General features: G+C 37.5%; 1 protein-coding gene and 1 pseudogene across 6 annotated transcripts in view; both read left to right on the top strand.

The window, feature by feature from the left end:
- The window catches only part of FOXJ3 (forkhead box J3), an 83,240-nt gene that overhangs the window by 33,752 nt on the left and 34,816 nt on the right, over positions 1-14,672 (top strand). For 5 of the 6 annotated variants that reach the window (XM_037500650.2, XM_037500652.2, XM_037500648.2 and 2 more), the window contains exons 3-4: positions 1,241-1,565; positions 4,913-4,987. In XM_037500650.2, the coding sequence (XP_037356547.1) occupies positions 1,241-1,565; positions 4,913-4,987 (400 nt within the window). Of the gene's footprint in view, positions 1-537; positions 989-1,240; positions 1,566-4,912; positions 4,988-14,672 lie in introns of those variants that run through there. The other variant, XM_037500651.2, reaches the window with a different exon arrangement.
- LOC119235814 (calponin-2-like) lies at positions 9,822-12,976 on the top strand (annotated as a pseudogene).

Raw genomic sequence — 14,672 nt, 5'->3', positions numbered from 1 at the left:
CCCTCCTGCCCCCTCTTCCCCCGCACCTCTGGCCTGTACCCCAGCTCTTTTATGCATAAATAAATCTTTAAAAAAATTTCTCGTTTTGTTTTCTTTTTTCCCTTTATTTTGATATCACTTTAGAAGTATTTCTTTCTTCTCTACTTTATTGTCATGGTCATTGTTCCTGCTTCTTTGTTCTCAGAATAGAAAGAGTTGTACCGTTTGTTGAAAAGTTATTTCCAGTGTGAAATGTCAAGCTTTGTTTCTACATTTTTATTTTCAGTTCTCAGAGAAGCTTCTTCCCTTCTCCAGAATATGTGTTAACTTGGTAGATTTTGTTTTTCATTCTTCTTTCTTTGGGTGGTAATGGTACAAATTTTTCAGCATTGTTGAGAAATACATTATAGAATCCAGATCACTGTAAGTTTGCCTAAGCCTGTCCTTGAGCTTTTTAATGCTGCTTTTCTTGCTGTCCAATTTATATGATTTACTCTCTCATATCCTAGATCTTTAGTTATTTTTCTTAAGCTAGTTCTTTGACCTGTTGCTGCACACACACAAGTGTAAGTGTGTATGTACGTGTGTATGCCTTTTTTAATTGCCTGGTACTGCCTAGCCTCCTTTTCTCTTGTTCATTTGTGTCCTTGAGTTTGCATTCCTCTTGTCGGTCAACTCCCCCAGCTAGCTTGTCTCCTTGCTATTCTTGTCTACCCTGCTTCACTCTTCCTACCTCCCACCTGCTCAACTGCCTTCTTTCCTTCATGAAAATTCCTGTGCCTGTTTCTTAGTTACTTCTTTAACCTCTTGCTTCCTCTTTACTTTTAGTGTTCTTTTGTTGGTATGATTCCCCTAAAATAAGTGAAAATGAAATGCTATTTTCCATTTTAACTTTTTACAAGACTTGTGATATTGGTGATTAAAGAACTGGTCTGCAAACTGAGCTTTTCAAGCCCTCTTTAAAGGGACTGATAGTCGCTTTCAGAAAGATTGATATTGGACTCACTTTGTATGTATCATTCTGTATCTTAAACATTTTAAAGCCAAATTTATGTTTTGGAGAGGAAAAAATTAAGAAAAAAGATTGGAAATATTGATCCCTTAAATTTTTGGTTTGGTCATTAACATACTCAAATCTTTTTCCTCCAGATTTAACTCAGGCTTTCCCTCACTTTGGAACTCCTAGATTTGTGAATATTGGATATTTTGAGACGCAGGGGTTCTTTCCTTGATACTGACTAAGGAGTCTATTTACCTTCAGGATGACATCTGAACTGGAGAGCAGCCTAACATCTATGGACTGGTTACCACAGCTTACCATGAGAGCAGCCATCCAAAAATCTGATGCTTCACAGAATGCACATGGAACAGGAATTTCTAAGAAGAACGCACTTCTTGACCCGAATACAACTCTGGACCAGGAAGAAGTCCAACAGCATAAAGATGGGAAACCTCCATACAGTTATGCCAGCCTCATTACATTTGCAATTAATAGCTCACCCAAAAAGAAAATGACTCTAAGTGAGATTTACCAGTGGATTTGTGATAACTTCCCATACTATAGAGAGGCTGGCAGTGGTTGGAAGGTAAGAATTTCATTTGAATTACTACTTTTATGCACTAAAAATATCCTATTGACTTTAAAGCTTTGTAGAGGCTTACATAATTAAAGATGAAATTCTGGGGGCCTCCCTGGTGGCGCAGGTGCCTGAGTGCCGCACTGTGAAGCTGTCCGCAGCTTCTGCAGTGCAGGTTTGGTCCTGGCCAGCTGGGGAGAAACCCAAATGGTGCAGAAGACCTCTCTTGTCTCACCCACTGCTCCCCTCAGTAGTGTCTTCTGTCAGTCTGCCTGTTCTGTTCTCCACTCTGTCTCTTGTGAATCTTCTCACCCTTCTGCACATCTGGCCTGTACCCCGGTTCTTGTATAAATAAATACATCTTTAAAAAAAAAAAGATGAAATTCTGGTTACTAGTCATTTTTAGGGTGTCAAATAGGAAATTTTTTTGTTTAGGCAAGTAGCTTTATATTTTATAGAATATCAGTTTGATAGTGCTTAGTTGTATTATAGGAACGACTAGCAAAAAGTAATAACAGAAATAACATAATTTTCACTGGAAGTTAATATGCACAGTTCAGGTAAGTTGATAGTGAATCTAAGGCAAAAAATAAGGTAATATTGCATTTAGTACTGTTTTTATCATCCAAGTTTTTTAAGCATTTTATTTTTAAAGAATTTTAGATTTATAGAGTTTTAAATAGCACAAAGGGCCTTAAGTGCTCCTGCCCCCTCTATCAGGAGACTATATTTGCTTGTTATTTAGGCCTCTGGACTTGTGGTTGGGGCTTTCTCAGTGTCTCTTTCCCTTGGTCTACTTAATCGTGTATCTGTAGCTGCTTTTGGATGGGAGTTTCCTTCCTTTCTCCTGTCTATAGCTGATCAGTGTAAATCTTGGGCCCAAGGTAATTTCTGTTGTTTGTCCTAGACATAAAGGAATTTTGTTTCTCCCTTTCATTAGTGGTAGATTTTTTGCCTGTGTCCTGGGAAAGGATTTCCTGTCTCTTCTTAAGAGTTAAAATTCCCACCCTTCTAGGTGGTGCCAGGGGTTAAGATGCAGCACTGTGAAGCTATCCGCAGCCAAGGCAACAGGAGTTCAATCCCTGGCCAGGGAGGTGACCCACATGGTGCAGCAGACCTCTCCTGACTCGTCCATTGCTCCCCTCAGTAGTGTATTTCATTAGATCTGCCTGTTCTGCTTGCATCTCTGGCCTGCACCTCAGCTCTTGTATGCATAAATAAATCTTAAAAAAAGTTAGAAGGGTTTATTTCCATTCTTCCCTCAGAAGCACTCTTTGCCAGCATCCTGTGGGTGAGAGGTTTTACTGTCCCTCTCTCAAACTCGAGTTTTTAAATTTGTAAGGCTGAAGAAGAATGGTAACTTTCCATGTGTCTGGGACTCTAAGGTGACTCATAGTCCCATGCTGGGCCTTTCAAAGTTTAGCAGAGTTCTTTTTTTTTTTAAGTTTTTTTTTTTTTAATTAATTTATTTATACAAGCACTGGGTACAGTCAGAAGTTTGGGAGGGTGACAAATGCCCAAAAATAGATGACTGGATCAAGAAGATGTGGTACATATATACCATGGAATATTACTCAGCATTCAAAAAAGATAAACACATGCAATTTGCAGCAACATGGATGGCACTGGAAGGGATCATGCTCAGCGAAATAAGCCAAAAAGAAAAATACCGGATGGTCTCACTCATAGCAGGAATCTAGAAAACTTAAATAAGGGACCAGGAAAATGAATATAAGAAAGTGAAAATCAAAATCAACAAAAAACTATGAACCAGAGACACTTGTTGGGGGTTGGGGGGCGGGTGGGGAAGGATTGGGGTTAGAATGGGGCGTTTGCAATTGTATGGGGGAATATAAAAATAAAATTTAATATTAAAAAAAAATAAAATAAAAAAAAAAAAAAAAAAAAAAGAGTTTGGGAGGGTGAGAGAATTCACCAGAGCCAGAGGCGGGAGCAGAACAAAGACCGAAGTACACTGCAGCGGGCAGCAGGAGAGGTCTGCGCGCCATGCCGGACCCTCCTCCGGTGGCCGGGGAGCAGCCGGGATTGAACTGCGCTGCAGAGGCTGCGGGCAGCTTTGCAACCCAGCGCTCAATCGCTGCGCCACCGGGGAGGCCCCTTAGCAGAGTTCTTGACTGCTTGAATGGTAGTCTCTTCTTTCTCCCATGTTCTGCCAGAGATCAAACAGTTTGTATGTCCCCTTTCTCCTGTCCCCTCTTAAGAATTTAATTTGTTGGGTTGCCTTGCAACCTCACTTCTCTGATGCAACTCAAAACTGGTATGATTTTTTTGATTAATCTTTTGTTTTCTCCTTGTTTGGCAGAGATCATCATCTTTTGTAGCTGTTTACATCCCATGCGCAGGTGGAACTGTCATAAGTTTCATACTGCTCTTTTGGCAAATAAGATAGGTTTTAATTTATGTTCTGTTGTCTTTTTAAAACTTCTTTAATCCAGGTATTGTTCCATGAGAGGAAAGTTTTAATCTAGTTCTGAATTTTATATTAAAAGCTACAATAGACATTATACCAATGCTCCCCCACAAAATTCTAAGTAGTGGCTGCATGCAGATGGAACTCCTTTCTGCCAGATACCTGGCCATTTTGGAACAAAATTATAGACTGGACTTTGGAGTATTTCTTTAAGAAAAAATGATCTTTGGGTATTTTCTGTAAAAATTGACACAATACTGCTTGCTCATGAAAAGATTTCATGCTTCAGATTCTCTAGGTACATTTTCCTGCCATCTAAGTTGGCTGTTCTTTCCTGCTACATTGAGAAACCTGGATGTTATTACTAACCCTGTTAAGCCAATGTCTTCCCATTTGGTTTTTTTCTTTTTGACAGTTTGTAGAGAGACCCAAATTATCTTCTATGTGCTTTGTAATGCCTTGCAGATCATTTGAATATTGCAAAAAAGGACAAAGGAAGAACATCATCACCTATAATTTTATGTAGAATAATTTTTAGTATTTTGTGTTCTTACTTTCAAGAATAGATATATAAATAAACATCACAAACATACAGTTTTATATTTAGCATTTGATATTTAACATTAATCATAGCTTTCTTCCTGTACCATTAGATGGTCATATTGCATTTAAAAATAATCAGTATATTCCAATTTTGGGAGTTTTAGAAAACTCATTTGGAATTATTCCTGTATAACTACTACTCTTGCAGTATTCATAACTTGAAAATCAAAAAGATAAAAACTTAAAGCTCATTTTAAAAGCTTATTCCATTTGTTAATGCATTCTAGTGCATAGAAATATCTAGGTTTCTGATTCTGTTTTTAAAGGTGGGTTTTGTTTTTTGGATTCCAGTGACCCTGTGGGTTTTTTTCTTTAATTTCAGAATTCCATACGACATAATCTGTCACTGAACAAGTGTTTCCTTAAAGTGCCTCGATCCAAGGATGACCCCGGAAAGGTAGGATTTATTTTAAGATAAAAATGTTTGGTTTCTTCATTATATCTGTTGTCATGATTGATATTGAGCCATATCTGTTATATAAAGAAAACTAACTGGAATGAGAGCATTTAAGAATTTACCTAGTTCATTGGTCAGGAACTTTTGTGATACAGTCTACTCTCTTCCTATCCGCCTTGCCCACTGCCATTTTATTGTAGTTGGTATGCTTCATGGATCAGTCAGGCAGGATAGCTTTCTTTTGAAGTGGTGAGAAGCTAGCTGTTGTAGAACTGGTCCTCTTACAGCTTGTTGTTTCTAGTTTTTGTTTGGTTATCTTCTTAAGTGTTGTGTGCTAAGTTAAATTTGGTTTTTGAACTGTTTATCAGAAACTGCAGTTTATTAATTATTACACATGAGATGGATCTGTGTGTAATTGGTAACAAGTAGAAGTAATTCTTACTCTGAAATATGATTTTTCTGTTAGCTTATTTCTCTCCCCCTCCTCCCCCCAAGAATATAGAAAAAATAACTTTCTGTTACTCCCCCGCCCCTTTTTTTTTAAGTTGCTGTTTTCCCCCTCTATTCCATTTATCTCCAGCCACTGGTATGTTTTTAGTACTTTATCTATAGAGACGTCCCTTATTTTGTTTAATGGCCATGTCAACTGCAGTGTGGCCTGAATTTAGTACTGGTTACTTGGTAGCTGAAGCTCAGCTTACTTGTTTGGACTGGGTTTTTTTGTTGGTTTTGGTTTTTTTTTTTGGATTATCTTGATAAATTATTAGATTAGGACTTTGAGACAGTGTGTTTATTATTAGCAGGCATGCATTCTTGTTGGGTGGTTAGACTTTGTGTCATTTTCTTTGGGCTATCTCTGGAAAAATCTTTAAAATGTAACCCTGGTCATATTATTAGCACCCTGCTTAAATGTACTCCTGGGTATCCTAGAGATTTTTCTTTATTATAAAATTTCCTTTTCCTTGATCTGCCTGACTAGCTATGATTTTCCTCACTTAAGACCTACTGTAAGAAATGATTGATATTTTTCAAATATGTCTTTCATGTAGACTTCTCTTATTACATCAACTCCCTTCCTCTACTTGTCTGGCCATTCCTTGTCTTTTAAGATTGAACTACAACCAGTGTTGCTTTCCTATTCCCACACCTCACCTAAATTTGCTGTTTTTTAAGTTCCTGTTATTTTGTTATTGTTATAGTAATTTCTAATTGGTACCCCCAATTTATAGTAACATTCACATACTAGTAAGCAGTCTTTCAAAAGAAAAATGTAATTATATTCTCTTTGTTTAAAACTCTTCATTGGTTTTCTACTGCTAATATTATAGGTTAAAGTCTAAATATATGAGGGTAGGGACCATTTGTGTCTTGTTTACTTTTTAATCCAAATTGCTTACACAATGGATAGTGCCGCTGAGGAAACAATGTTGTTGAATGAATGAGTATGTTGTATTTTTTGCTAGACTGTTAACATCTTGAGGTTAGATGTGGAGAGTATTTGTATCTTTTAAAACTGGCATTCTTATGGATAATATTTTTATAGCACCTTTTATGAATTGATTCTTAATAAGATTGAATAGATTCAATAAAATTGAATAGATTATTAAAGTATTCTTATTTGACCCAATTTATTGGATTGTCAGAAAAGTCCTGACACATTTTTGCGTATAGAAAAAACATATCATGACTTTTCCGACAACCCAATATTATTTGCCCATGTTCAGAACTCCCCAGCTAATGGATAGGAAGTAGCGAAATCTTTCAGAATTGTAACTTTTTATATTTGTTTCATTATAATATCCTAAAGGCAGTGAATGTATATGAGTTGACTAAAAATATTCCTAAAAGATTTGGAGACTGTATTATTAGAGGATGAAGACACCAGTTGGATTTAGTAAACACTTGGTTTAGTTTTCAAATGAGGTTTGAATCATTAAAAAAATCCAAAACCAGCATACATGAATGCTTGCCCATATTGTAGTAAATTTTTTTTTTAAAGATTTATTTATTTATTTATACAAGCCTGGGTACAGTCAGAAGCGTGGGAGGGTGAGAGAATTCACCAGAGCCAGAGCGGGGAGCAGAGCAGGCAGAAGGACCAAAGTACACTGCTGAGGGGAGCAGCGGGCGGCAGGAGAGGTCTGCGCGCCATGCGGGACCCTCCTCCGGTGGCCGGGGAGCAGCCGGGGATCGAACCGGTGCTACAGAGGCTGCGGACAGCTTCGCAACCCAGCGCTCAATCGCTGCGCCACCGGGGAGGCCCATATTGTAGTAAATTTTAACCCAGAGATGTCTTTAGAAAAACTTGTGCTGTCATATTTTCTGTGTAGAACATAAAGCTTTTCTCCATCTTTGATTAAATAGTGCAGGATAGAACAGGTGTAGAAAACATATGATACTTCTTGTAGTTATTTTTTTTGAGTCAGGATTGTCTTACTAATGAACAATCAAAACAAGACACACACACACAAATAAAAAGCTTTCAACTTCTACCATTGGCCTCTGACTTTAAAGTTTTATTTTTATCAAAATATCATTGTTCTTGTTGATTTTGGCCATACCTTTGATCTTACAGAGTACATATATACTGATGAATAGTTTTTATTTTCAGTCTTAAGGTGAGACTTGAATACGTATTGCTCTTACTAGTTCTGGTCAAGTAAATGTTTTCAATTTGATGTTATAAAATCAATTTACATGAAGGATTTTATTTTTTATATCAAAATAAGATATGTATTTAACCCTTTGCACTCTGAACCATTTTACGATATTTTGATTTAATTTCTTGTGCCATTTCAAGATAAAACTTCAGGGAAACATGCATGTCTCAAAAAGTTGCGTTGAAATAACCTCAGTTCCCTGTAATCACTAATAAATTGCAATGTCCCCTGAGAGGGGACATCCGAGTGATATGCTAGAATTCCGATGTCCCCTGAGAGGGGACAGCGGAGTGCAAAGGGTTAAAAAACAAGTTCCATTGCTTTAAAAAAGGTTTTGGAAACCTTTGCTCTAGCCCATTTGTTAGAAGAAGAAACTAAGGGCAATAAATGAGGAATGATTTGACTCAGGTTCAGTGTAGAATTTGACCAATTTCCTTGCAAGTCACAGAAACCCTTTATAGACCAATTTAAGGGAGAAACTATCTGCAGGAAAAAACCGGAGTCTGGTTCTTAAATTTTATCTTCAGGAATGTCTCTTTTTAGTTCTGTTAACTTCTCTTATGGCTTCATTTTTCAGCCTAATTAGAGGCAGAGATGGCCATCAACAGTTTCTGGCTTGTAGTCTGCTAGGTTAGTAGCCATTAGCAAAAAGTATTGCTCCACTCCCTCCTACCCCTCAACCAAGTCATCTGGAGTACAGCAAACATTTTAGAATGAATACTGAATGAACACAATACTTCGCTTTCTTGGTTTCTAGATTAGAGCTTTTTCTACTATACCAGTTTTCCTTGAGAGAGTGGCCAAAATGTTAGTTAAGTTTTGGTACTTATGAATTGTTTTTTTCTTTTTGTATTACAGTGTTTCCTGGCATTTGAGGAGCTTTTCCAAAACCACCCTCACCACAGTGGGAGAAAACCATTGAGCCAAGGTGGGGTGGGAGTAGTTTTTGATCTTGGGTATGGGGTGGACTTTAACCCCCATAGGGTTTTGCTAGCTGCTGCCAGGACCTGGATGGGTCCAAGAGGTAGAGATAGCCGTAGCTCATAATGCATCTTCTTCCCTGTGTTTTTATGATACAGCTTTCTGTTCAGTATATATTACTAGAGAGTTGTGATGGCCAGACTAAACTTGAAGGTACTGTTGAGTTACAGATGTTTTATGATGGCTGTTTATTTCTCACTAAATTCTTCATCTCTCGAAGTCTTTGTCATGAAAGTCTTTAATATTTGATACTCTCCCATGGTTATGTTGATGGTCTGAAAAATATTTTTCTCTTCATCTCGGAAACTAATTTCAAGCAACCATATTATTGCTTTCTTTGGAAAGAAACACATAAAAAATTTATATTTTGCACCCATAACTGCTGCTTTTTGGGGACGAATCTGTTTTCTTTTTCTTTGATATAACCCTGTTTCTCCTTCATGCAACCTATCTCCAAGTGTTTTTACTTCTGCCCTTTATAGCCTCTCTTCTCAATAGCTTTATTTTCTGTATATTGGTTTGTCTTTTTAATCTAATTTTTTGTAAGTCTTGCTATTTTGTGATTTACTTGCCTCATAATTATCTTAAAGTAAGGTAAGTACTTTGCACACATTATAGAAAAACAAATCCTATCCGCTAAATTTAGTTCTGAAAAAAGTTGGAATTCTCTTTCTCTGCTTTCCAGCTTAATCTTTTTACAACCTTGTTCCCGCTTCAGCTCAGAAACATGATACTGTGACTGAAGGAAATAAAAAATATAGGAAATAGCAGCAGTGGGCTCTAATGGAACTGAGATGAGAGCTAAGAAGTTTAAGACCCCATGAAGGCCACTTGCCTGTCCTGGGAGAAGATAACTAGGGTGAATTCATAGTAAGAAAAGCTTTTCTTGTACACTTTTTCTTGTTTGGTGTGGTTGTAAAGGCTCACTAGGTTTGTGAGGAAACAACACACAAATTGCTAGAGAATTAACTTTTAGACGTTATGAGATTATGATTTTTTTCTTTCTGTTCTCTGTATTAGTATAAGGGGCTGTTACATAGTTGACTAATCTCTTCTTTCATAGTCTTCTTTTTTAGCCATGTTAGCATTGTGTTGTATTTATTTGTAAATTGTCTATTGGTATCCTCTTTCGAGCACTTTATTTTAAAAAAGAACATTGGGGATTCTGTGTTGTTTTCAGCCAGTACCTGGACATGACCTGTTTTACTGTGAGGTAACCTTCCATTTTCTTCCTATTTCACCTTTCATCTTCCCATTTTCACCTCTCTTCTATTACCACAGCTCTTTGAGCAGATCATAGTTTTAATGAGTAGCTATTTGTGTATATCTGTTTCTACTCAATTGTGAGCTTTTTGTTGATAAGGATTAGGTCTTTGATATTTTCATTCCCCCCATAGAACATATTATAGTATCTTGATACAGAGTAGATCCTTAATAAACAATTAAGAATGCTATTTGTCTTTTCTCAGTTAACTATGAAATAGTTGTTCTGTTCTTAAACTTTTCTAATTGCACATTAATTCTCTAGCTGTTTTAAATTAAGTTGGTCTTTTGATGTAGAATTATCACTATTACTCCGATTTTTTTCTTTTGATCCATAGGGCAGAGATCAGTATTTATTTCATTCTTAATTTATTCTTAATTCACATCTACTTTGAATTTGAGAGTAGGTGAATTGATTGAATTTCTCTAATAGTAGTGATTACTTAATATGTTAGTGATTATTTCGGGTATTAGCAAGAATTCTGTAAGATGATCCAAAGGAAAACTAAGAAGCTGACAGAAAAAATCAGGAGACCTGAGGTTTTTCTGGGCTATTCCACTTACTTTGCTTTGTGACAAGTGTTTTTTAGGCATATCATATATAAAACTCCTTGATTAGTTTTTTTCATAGATAAAAAGTTTTAGCTCTTCCCCTAACTGCTGGCTGTGAGCTCCATGCATTTCAGCAGGGGTCTGGCATGTGGGCTTTTCCCACCAGGGTTAAGAACTGGCTTTTGTCCAAATATGACCCTCATAAGAAGAAGAAGGCAGAGTTCTGTAGCTGGATCAAGTAACTCACAGGCCTTCCTTTGGCCCCAATTTCCAGAAAGGTCTGAAGGAAAGCACTCATGAATAAGCTGCAGCTGGACTCAGTCTAGAAATCCACTGCTGCTTCATCAAGGCCCTGGTCAACTATGGCATGAACACATTGACCTGTTTGAGGCCATGGCCTGATTGAGAATAGGAATATGACCATAGGTGCAGGTGTGTTTTCTTGCCCTGCCAGTGAAGGCCAAAACAAAGGGTCTGCAGAGTGGCACGGACATCTGTGTTAAATATTCAGAGAAGCAGGAGTGTAACTTTGATGACACCACCGTGAAGCCAGTACTGAGTGTCTCTGGTTTCCAGATGGGCACTAACAAATGTCCCAGCCAATCAGGCATGATGACTTATGGCTCAAGAAATATCTATATGACCTTAAAACCATGTCCTGCTACCCGTATATCACTCAGTCATCATTCTTTAGTTAGGGACCAACAAGGAGTGCTAGCCAGGTGGATATGATGGCTCTTGGGACATCTCCTTTATGACAACTCCTTTATGTCCCTAAAAGTGGGCCACACATGATGCCAACCAGAGCGGCTAGATCTTTGCCCTGGGTTAGCAGATACATGATCCCAAATACTGCTAGCAAGACTCAGTGGCTGATGGAGTTGTCACTGCTGAGTGTCCAACTTCAAGAGAGGCTCCAGAGTACCCCTCCTACTATTAGGAGGTGGGATACTGAGGTACCCTTGTGGGTGTGTTTGTCTTCCCACATGCTCACCCCATCTGATTTTTCAGGATTTTCTGGGTTTTCCTCTTGATTTCTACAGGACTTAGAGCTGCTAACTAGGAATCTGTGGGGAGGCATTGGGTTACCTGCCAGGGCAGCAGATTTCCCAGCAGGCTATGGGTGGAGGTGTAGAGGATGAAACCTGGCTCCCAAATTATTTCCTATTGCTTTTACCACTCTTCCCTTTTCTCTACTAATCAGTTCATGGTTTCTGTTATCGCAGAAATTTCAGGCAGCTTTAATAAAAGAAAAATAATTTTTTTTTTACACTGGAATATACTGGGGATAGTGGCGCTGGTACCAGAAGGAAAACAAGTTCTCTGGGATATGGCCAAACCACAGCCCTGAAATAATCATAGATGTCTTAAGAGACTGAATTTCCCCAGCACCCCAACCCACCAATCCTGGACCTACCTAGGGACCTAGTGGGAACACTGAGCCTGGTTGGGAAAATGGAGTTCTGAATAGTAGAGCAAAGCTGAACCCTCTCCGTGCTACTTTCTCTGTACTTTTCCTCATTGTCCTTCCAAGCCATGCATATGGGCCCCCACCTGGAGGCCTTCCAGGGCAACAGCCCCTACACATATCATGAGATAATGTGAAATATCAACTGTGGACCAAAGACAATAAAAACTGCTTTTTACAAAAAAAAAAGTTTTATTGAGACAGAATTCAATACCATACACTTTACTTTTTAAAGGTGGCTTTTTAATGTATTTACCAAGTTGTGCAACCATTACCGTCATCTAATTCAGGTACATTTTCTTCTGTTTTTTAAATTTTCTTTAGTTTTATTGAATGTGCACAATATTTTACTTTTACAAAGATAATTAGTATTTAGAGTGTAGTTCCTCCCCTTAATTTTAATATCCTGAAGAGAAGGAACCTGGTCTTTCTCAAATTTTTATTTTCATTTTATCATCCCAAAAAGAAACCTCATATTCGTTAATACATTTACTCTCCACCTCCTAATTTACTTTCCATCTTTATGGATTCACCTAACTTGGATATTTTATATAAATGGAGTCATATACGATGTGGCTCCTTCTCCTTGTGTCTGAATTCTTTCATTTAGCAAAAGGTTTTCAGGGTCATCTATGTTGCATGTAATAGTATCTTGTTCCTTTTTTCCCTTAGTTTTACTGAGAAACAGTTGACTTAATATCACTGTATAAATTTAAGGTATGGAGCATGATGGTTTGATTTACATGTATTGTGAAACAGGTACCATGGTAGATTTAGCTAGCATCCATTTTCTCATAGAGATAAAGAAGACAAGAAAGAACAAAAAGAAAAAACTTTCTCCTTGTAATGAGAACTCTTAGGATTCACTCTTTTAACAATGTTCTTATAGGTCATATAAGAACATTAGCTATAGTATTCATATTGTACTTATATTCCTAGTACTTATTATCTTATAACTGGAAATTTGTACCTACCTTCTGTTCTGTCTACCTCTGTTCTTCACATCTGGTAGCCACCAGACTGCTCCCTTTTTCTGTGAGTGTTTTTTTTTTTTTTAAATTAAGATTCCAGGGCCTCCCCGGTGGCGGTGGCGCAGTGGTTGAGCGCTGGGTTGCGAAGCTGCCCGCGGCCTCTGCGGCGCTGGTTCGATCCCCGGCTGCTCCCTGGCCACCGGAGGAGGGTCCCACATGGTGCGCAGACCTCTCCTGCCGCCCGCTGCTCCCCTCAGCAGTGTACTTCGGTCCTTCTGCCTGCTCTGATCCCTGCTCTGGCTCTGGGGAATTCTCTCACCCTCCCACGCTTCTGACTGTACCCAGTGCATGTATAAACAAATAAACAAATAAATAAATAAATAAAACATGCCTCTATTAAAAAAAAAAAGATTGTGTTAAATTAAGATTCCACATGTAAGTGAAATAATTTACCTTCCTGTCTGACTTATTTCATTTTGCATAATGCCTTCAAATTCTGTCCATGTTAGAAATGATAGGATTTCCTTAATTTTTATGACTAAATAATATTCCTGCATGTGTGAGAAGACTTTGTTCATTCATCCATTAATGGACATTTAAATTGTTTCCATGTCTTGAACTGTTGTAAATAATGTTGTGAACATAAGGGTTTAGATTATTTTTTTGAGCTAGTGTTTTTGTTTCCTTGGATATATTCCTAGAAGTGGAGTGACTGGATCATATGACAGTTCTAATTTTTTGAGGTAGTTTTAATTTTTTGAAGCTCTTTCAGACTGTTTTATGTAGTAGCTATACCAACTTAAAATTATATTAGCAGTGTTCCCTTTTCTCCACATCCACGTAACATTTATTATCTCATGTCTTTAATGATAGATGGTCTAACAGGTATGAGTTGATATTTCACTGTGGTTTTAATTTTCATTTTACTAATGACTAGTGATGTTGAGCACCTTTTCATGTGCCTGTTGGTCATTCATATATCTTCTTTGGAGAACTGTCTATTCAGATCCTTTTTTTTTGTTGTTGTTGTTGAATGTTTTTGTTTGTGTTTGCTGTTGAGTAAACATAAGTTCTTTTTTTTTTTTTTTTTAGATTTATTATTTATGCATACAAGAACTGGAGTACAGGCCAGAGGTCGGGGAGGGGGTAAGAGGATACACCAGAGACAGCGTGGGGAGCAGAACAGGCAGATTGACTGAAATATACTGCTGAGGGGAGCAGTGGGCGAGGCAGGAGAGGTCTGCTACACCATATGGGTAGCTCCCTGGCCGGGGATTGAACTCATGCTGCAGTGGTTGCGGAATAGGTTGCGTCTTAACCCCTTGAGTCACCAGGGAGGCCCCAACATAAGTTCTTTTTTGCGTTTTGAATATTAATCCATGCCAGATACATGGTTTGCAAATAATTTTCCCCATTCTGTAGGTTGTCTTTTTACTTTATTATTATTAAATTGTATGCTAGCACACTCCTTTCAGTGTTGTCAGGATTAATGAGTACAGTAAAGAATCTTCAGACTTTGAAGTTTGGATTGTTTGGTATTAGTAATATATTTTTAATGAACTTTCAGGATTTATAATTAAAAATATAAAAGAATTTAGAATCACTGTGCTAACTAAAGTATTAAAGGAAAGAAATAGTATTCATGTAAAGCAAAATGATTTTAAAAAATTGTCTTTAATCTGGACGTGTCTCTTGCCTTATCTCTTTTTTTCCTTAGTCAAATGAATAAGTTCCTTAATAATAACTCATATCTGTGACTTCTACACCATGATTCTCTGATGTCATTTCTC

This window comes from Talpa occidentalis, unplaced genomic scaffold, assembly GCF_014898055.3.
Source record: "Talpa occidentalis isolate TD23 unplaced genomic scaffold, MPIMG_talOcc4v2.1 talOcc4.9, whole genome shotgun sequence".
Classification (NCBI taxonomy): Eukaryota; Metazoa; Chordata; class Mammalia; order Eulipotyphla; family Talpidae; genus Talpa; species Talpa occidentalis.
Note: the sequence above shows the minus strand (reverse complement) of the source record. Positions and strands in the feature narration are given on the sequence as shown.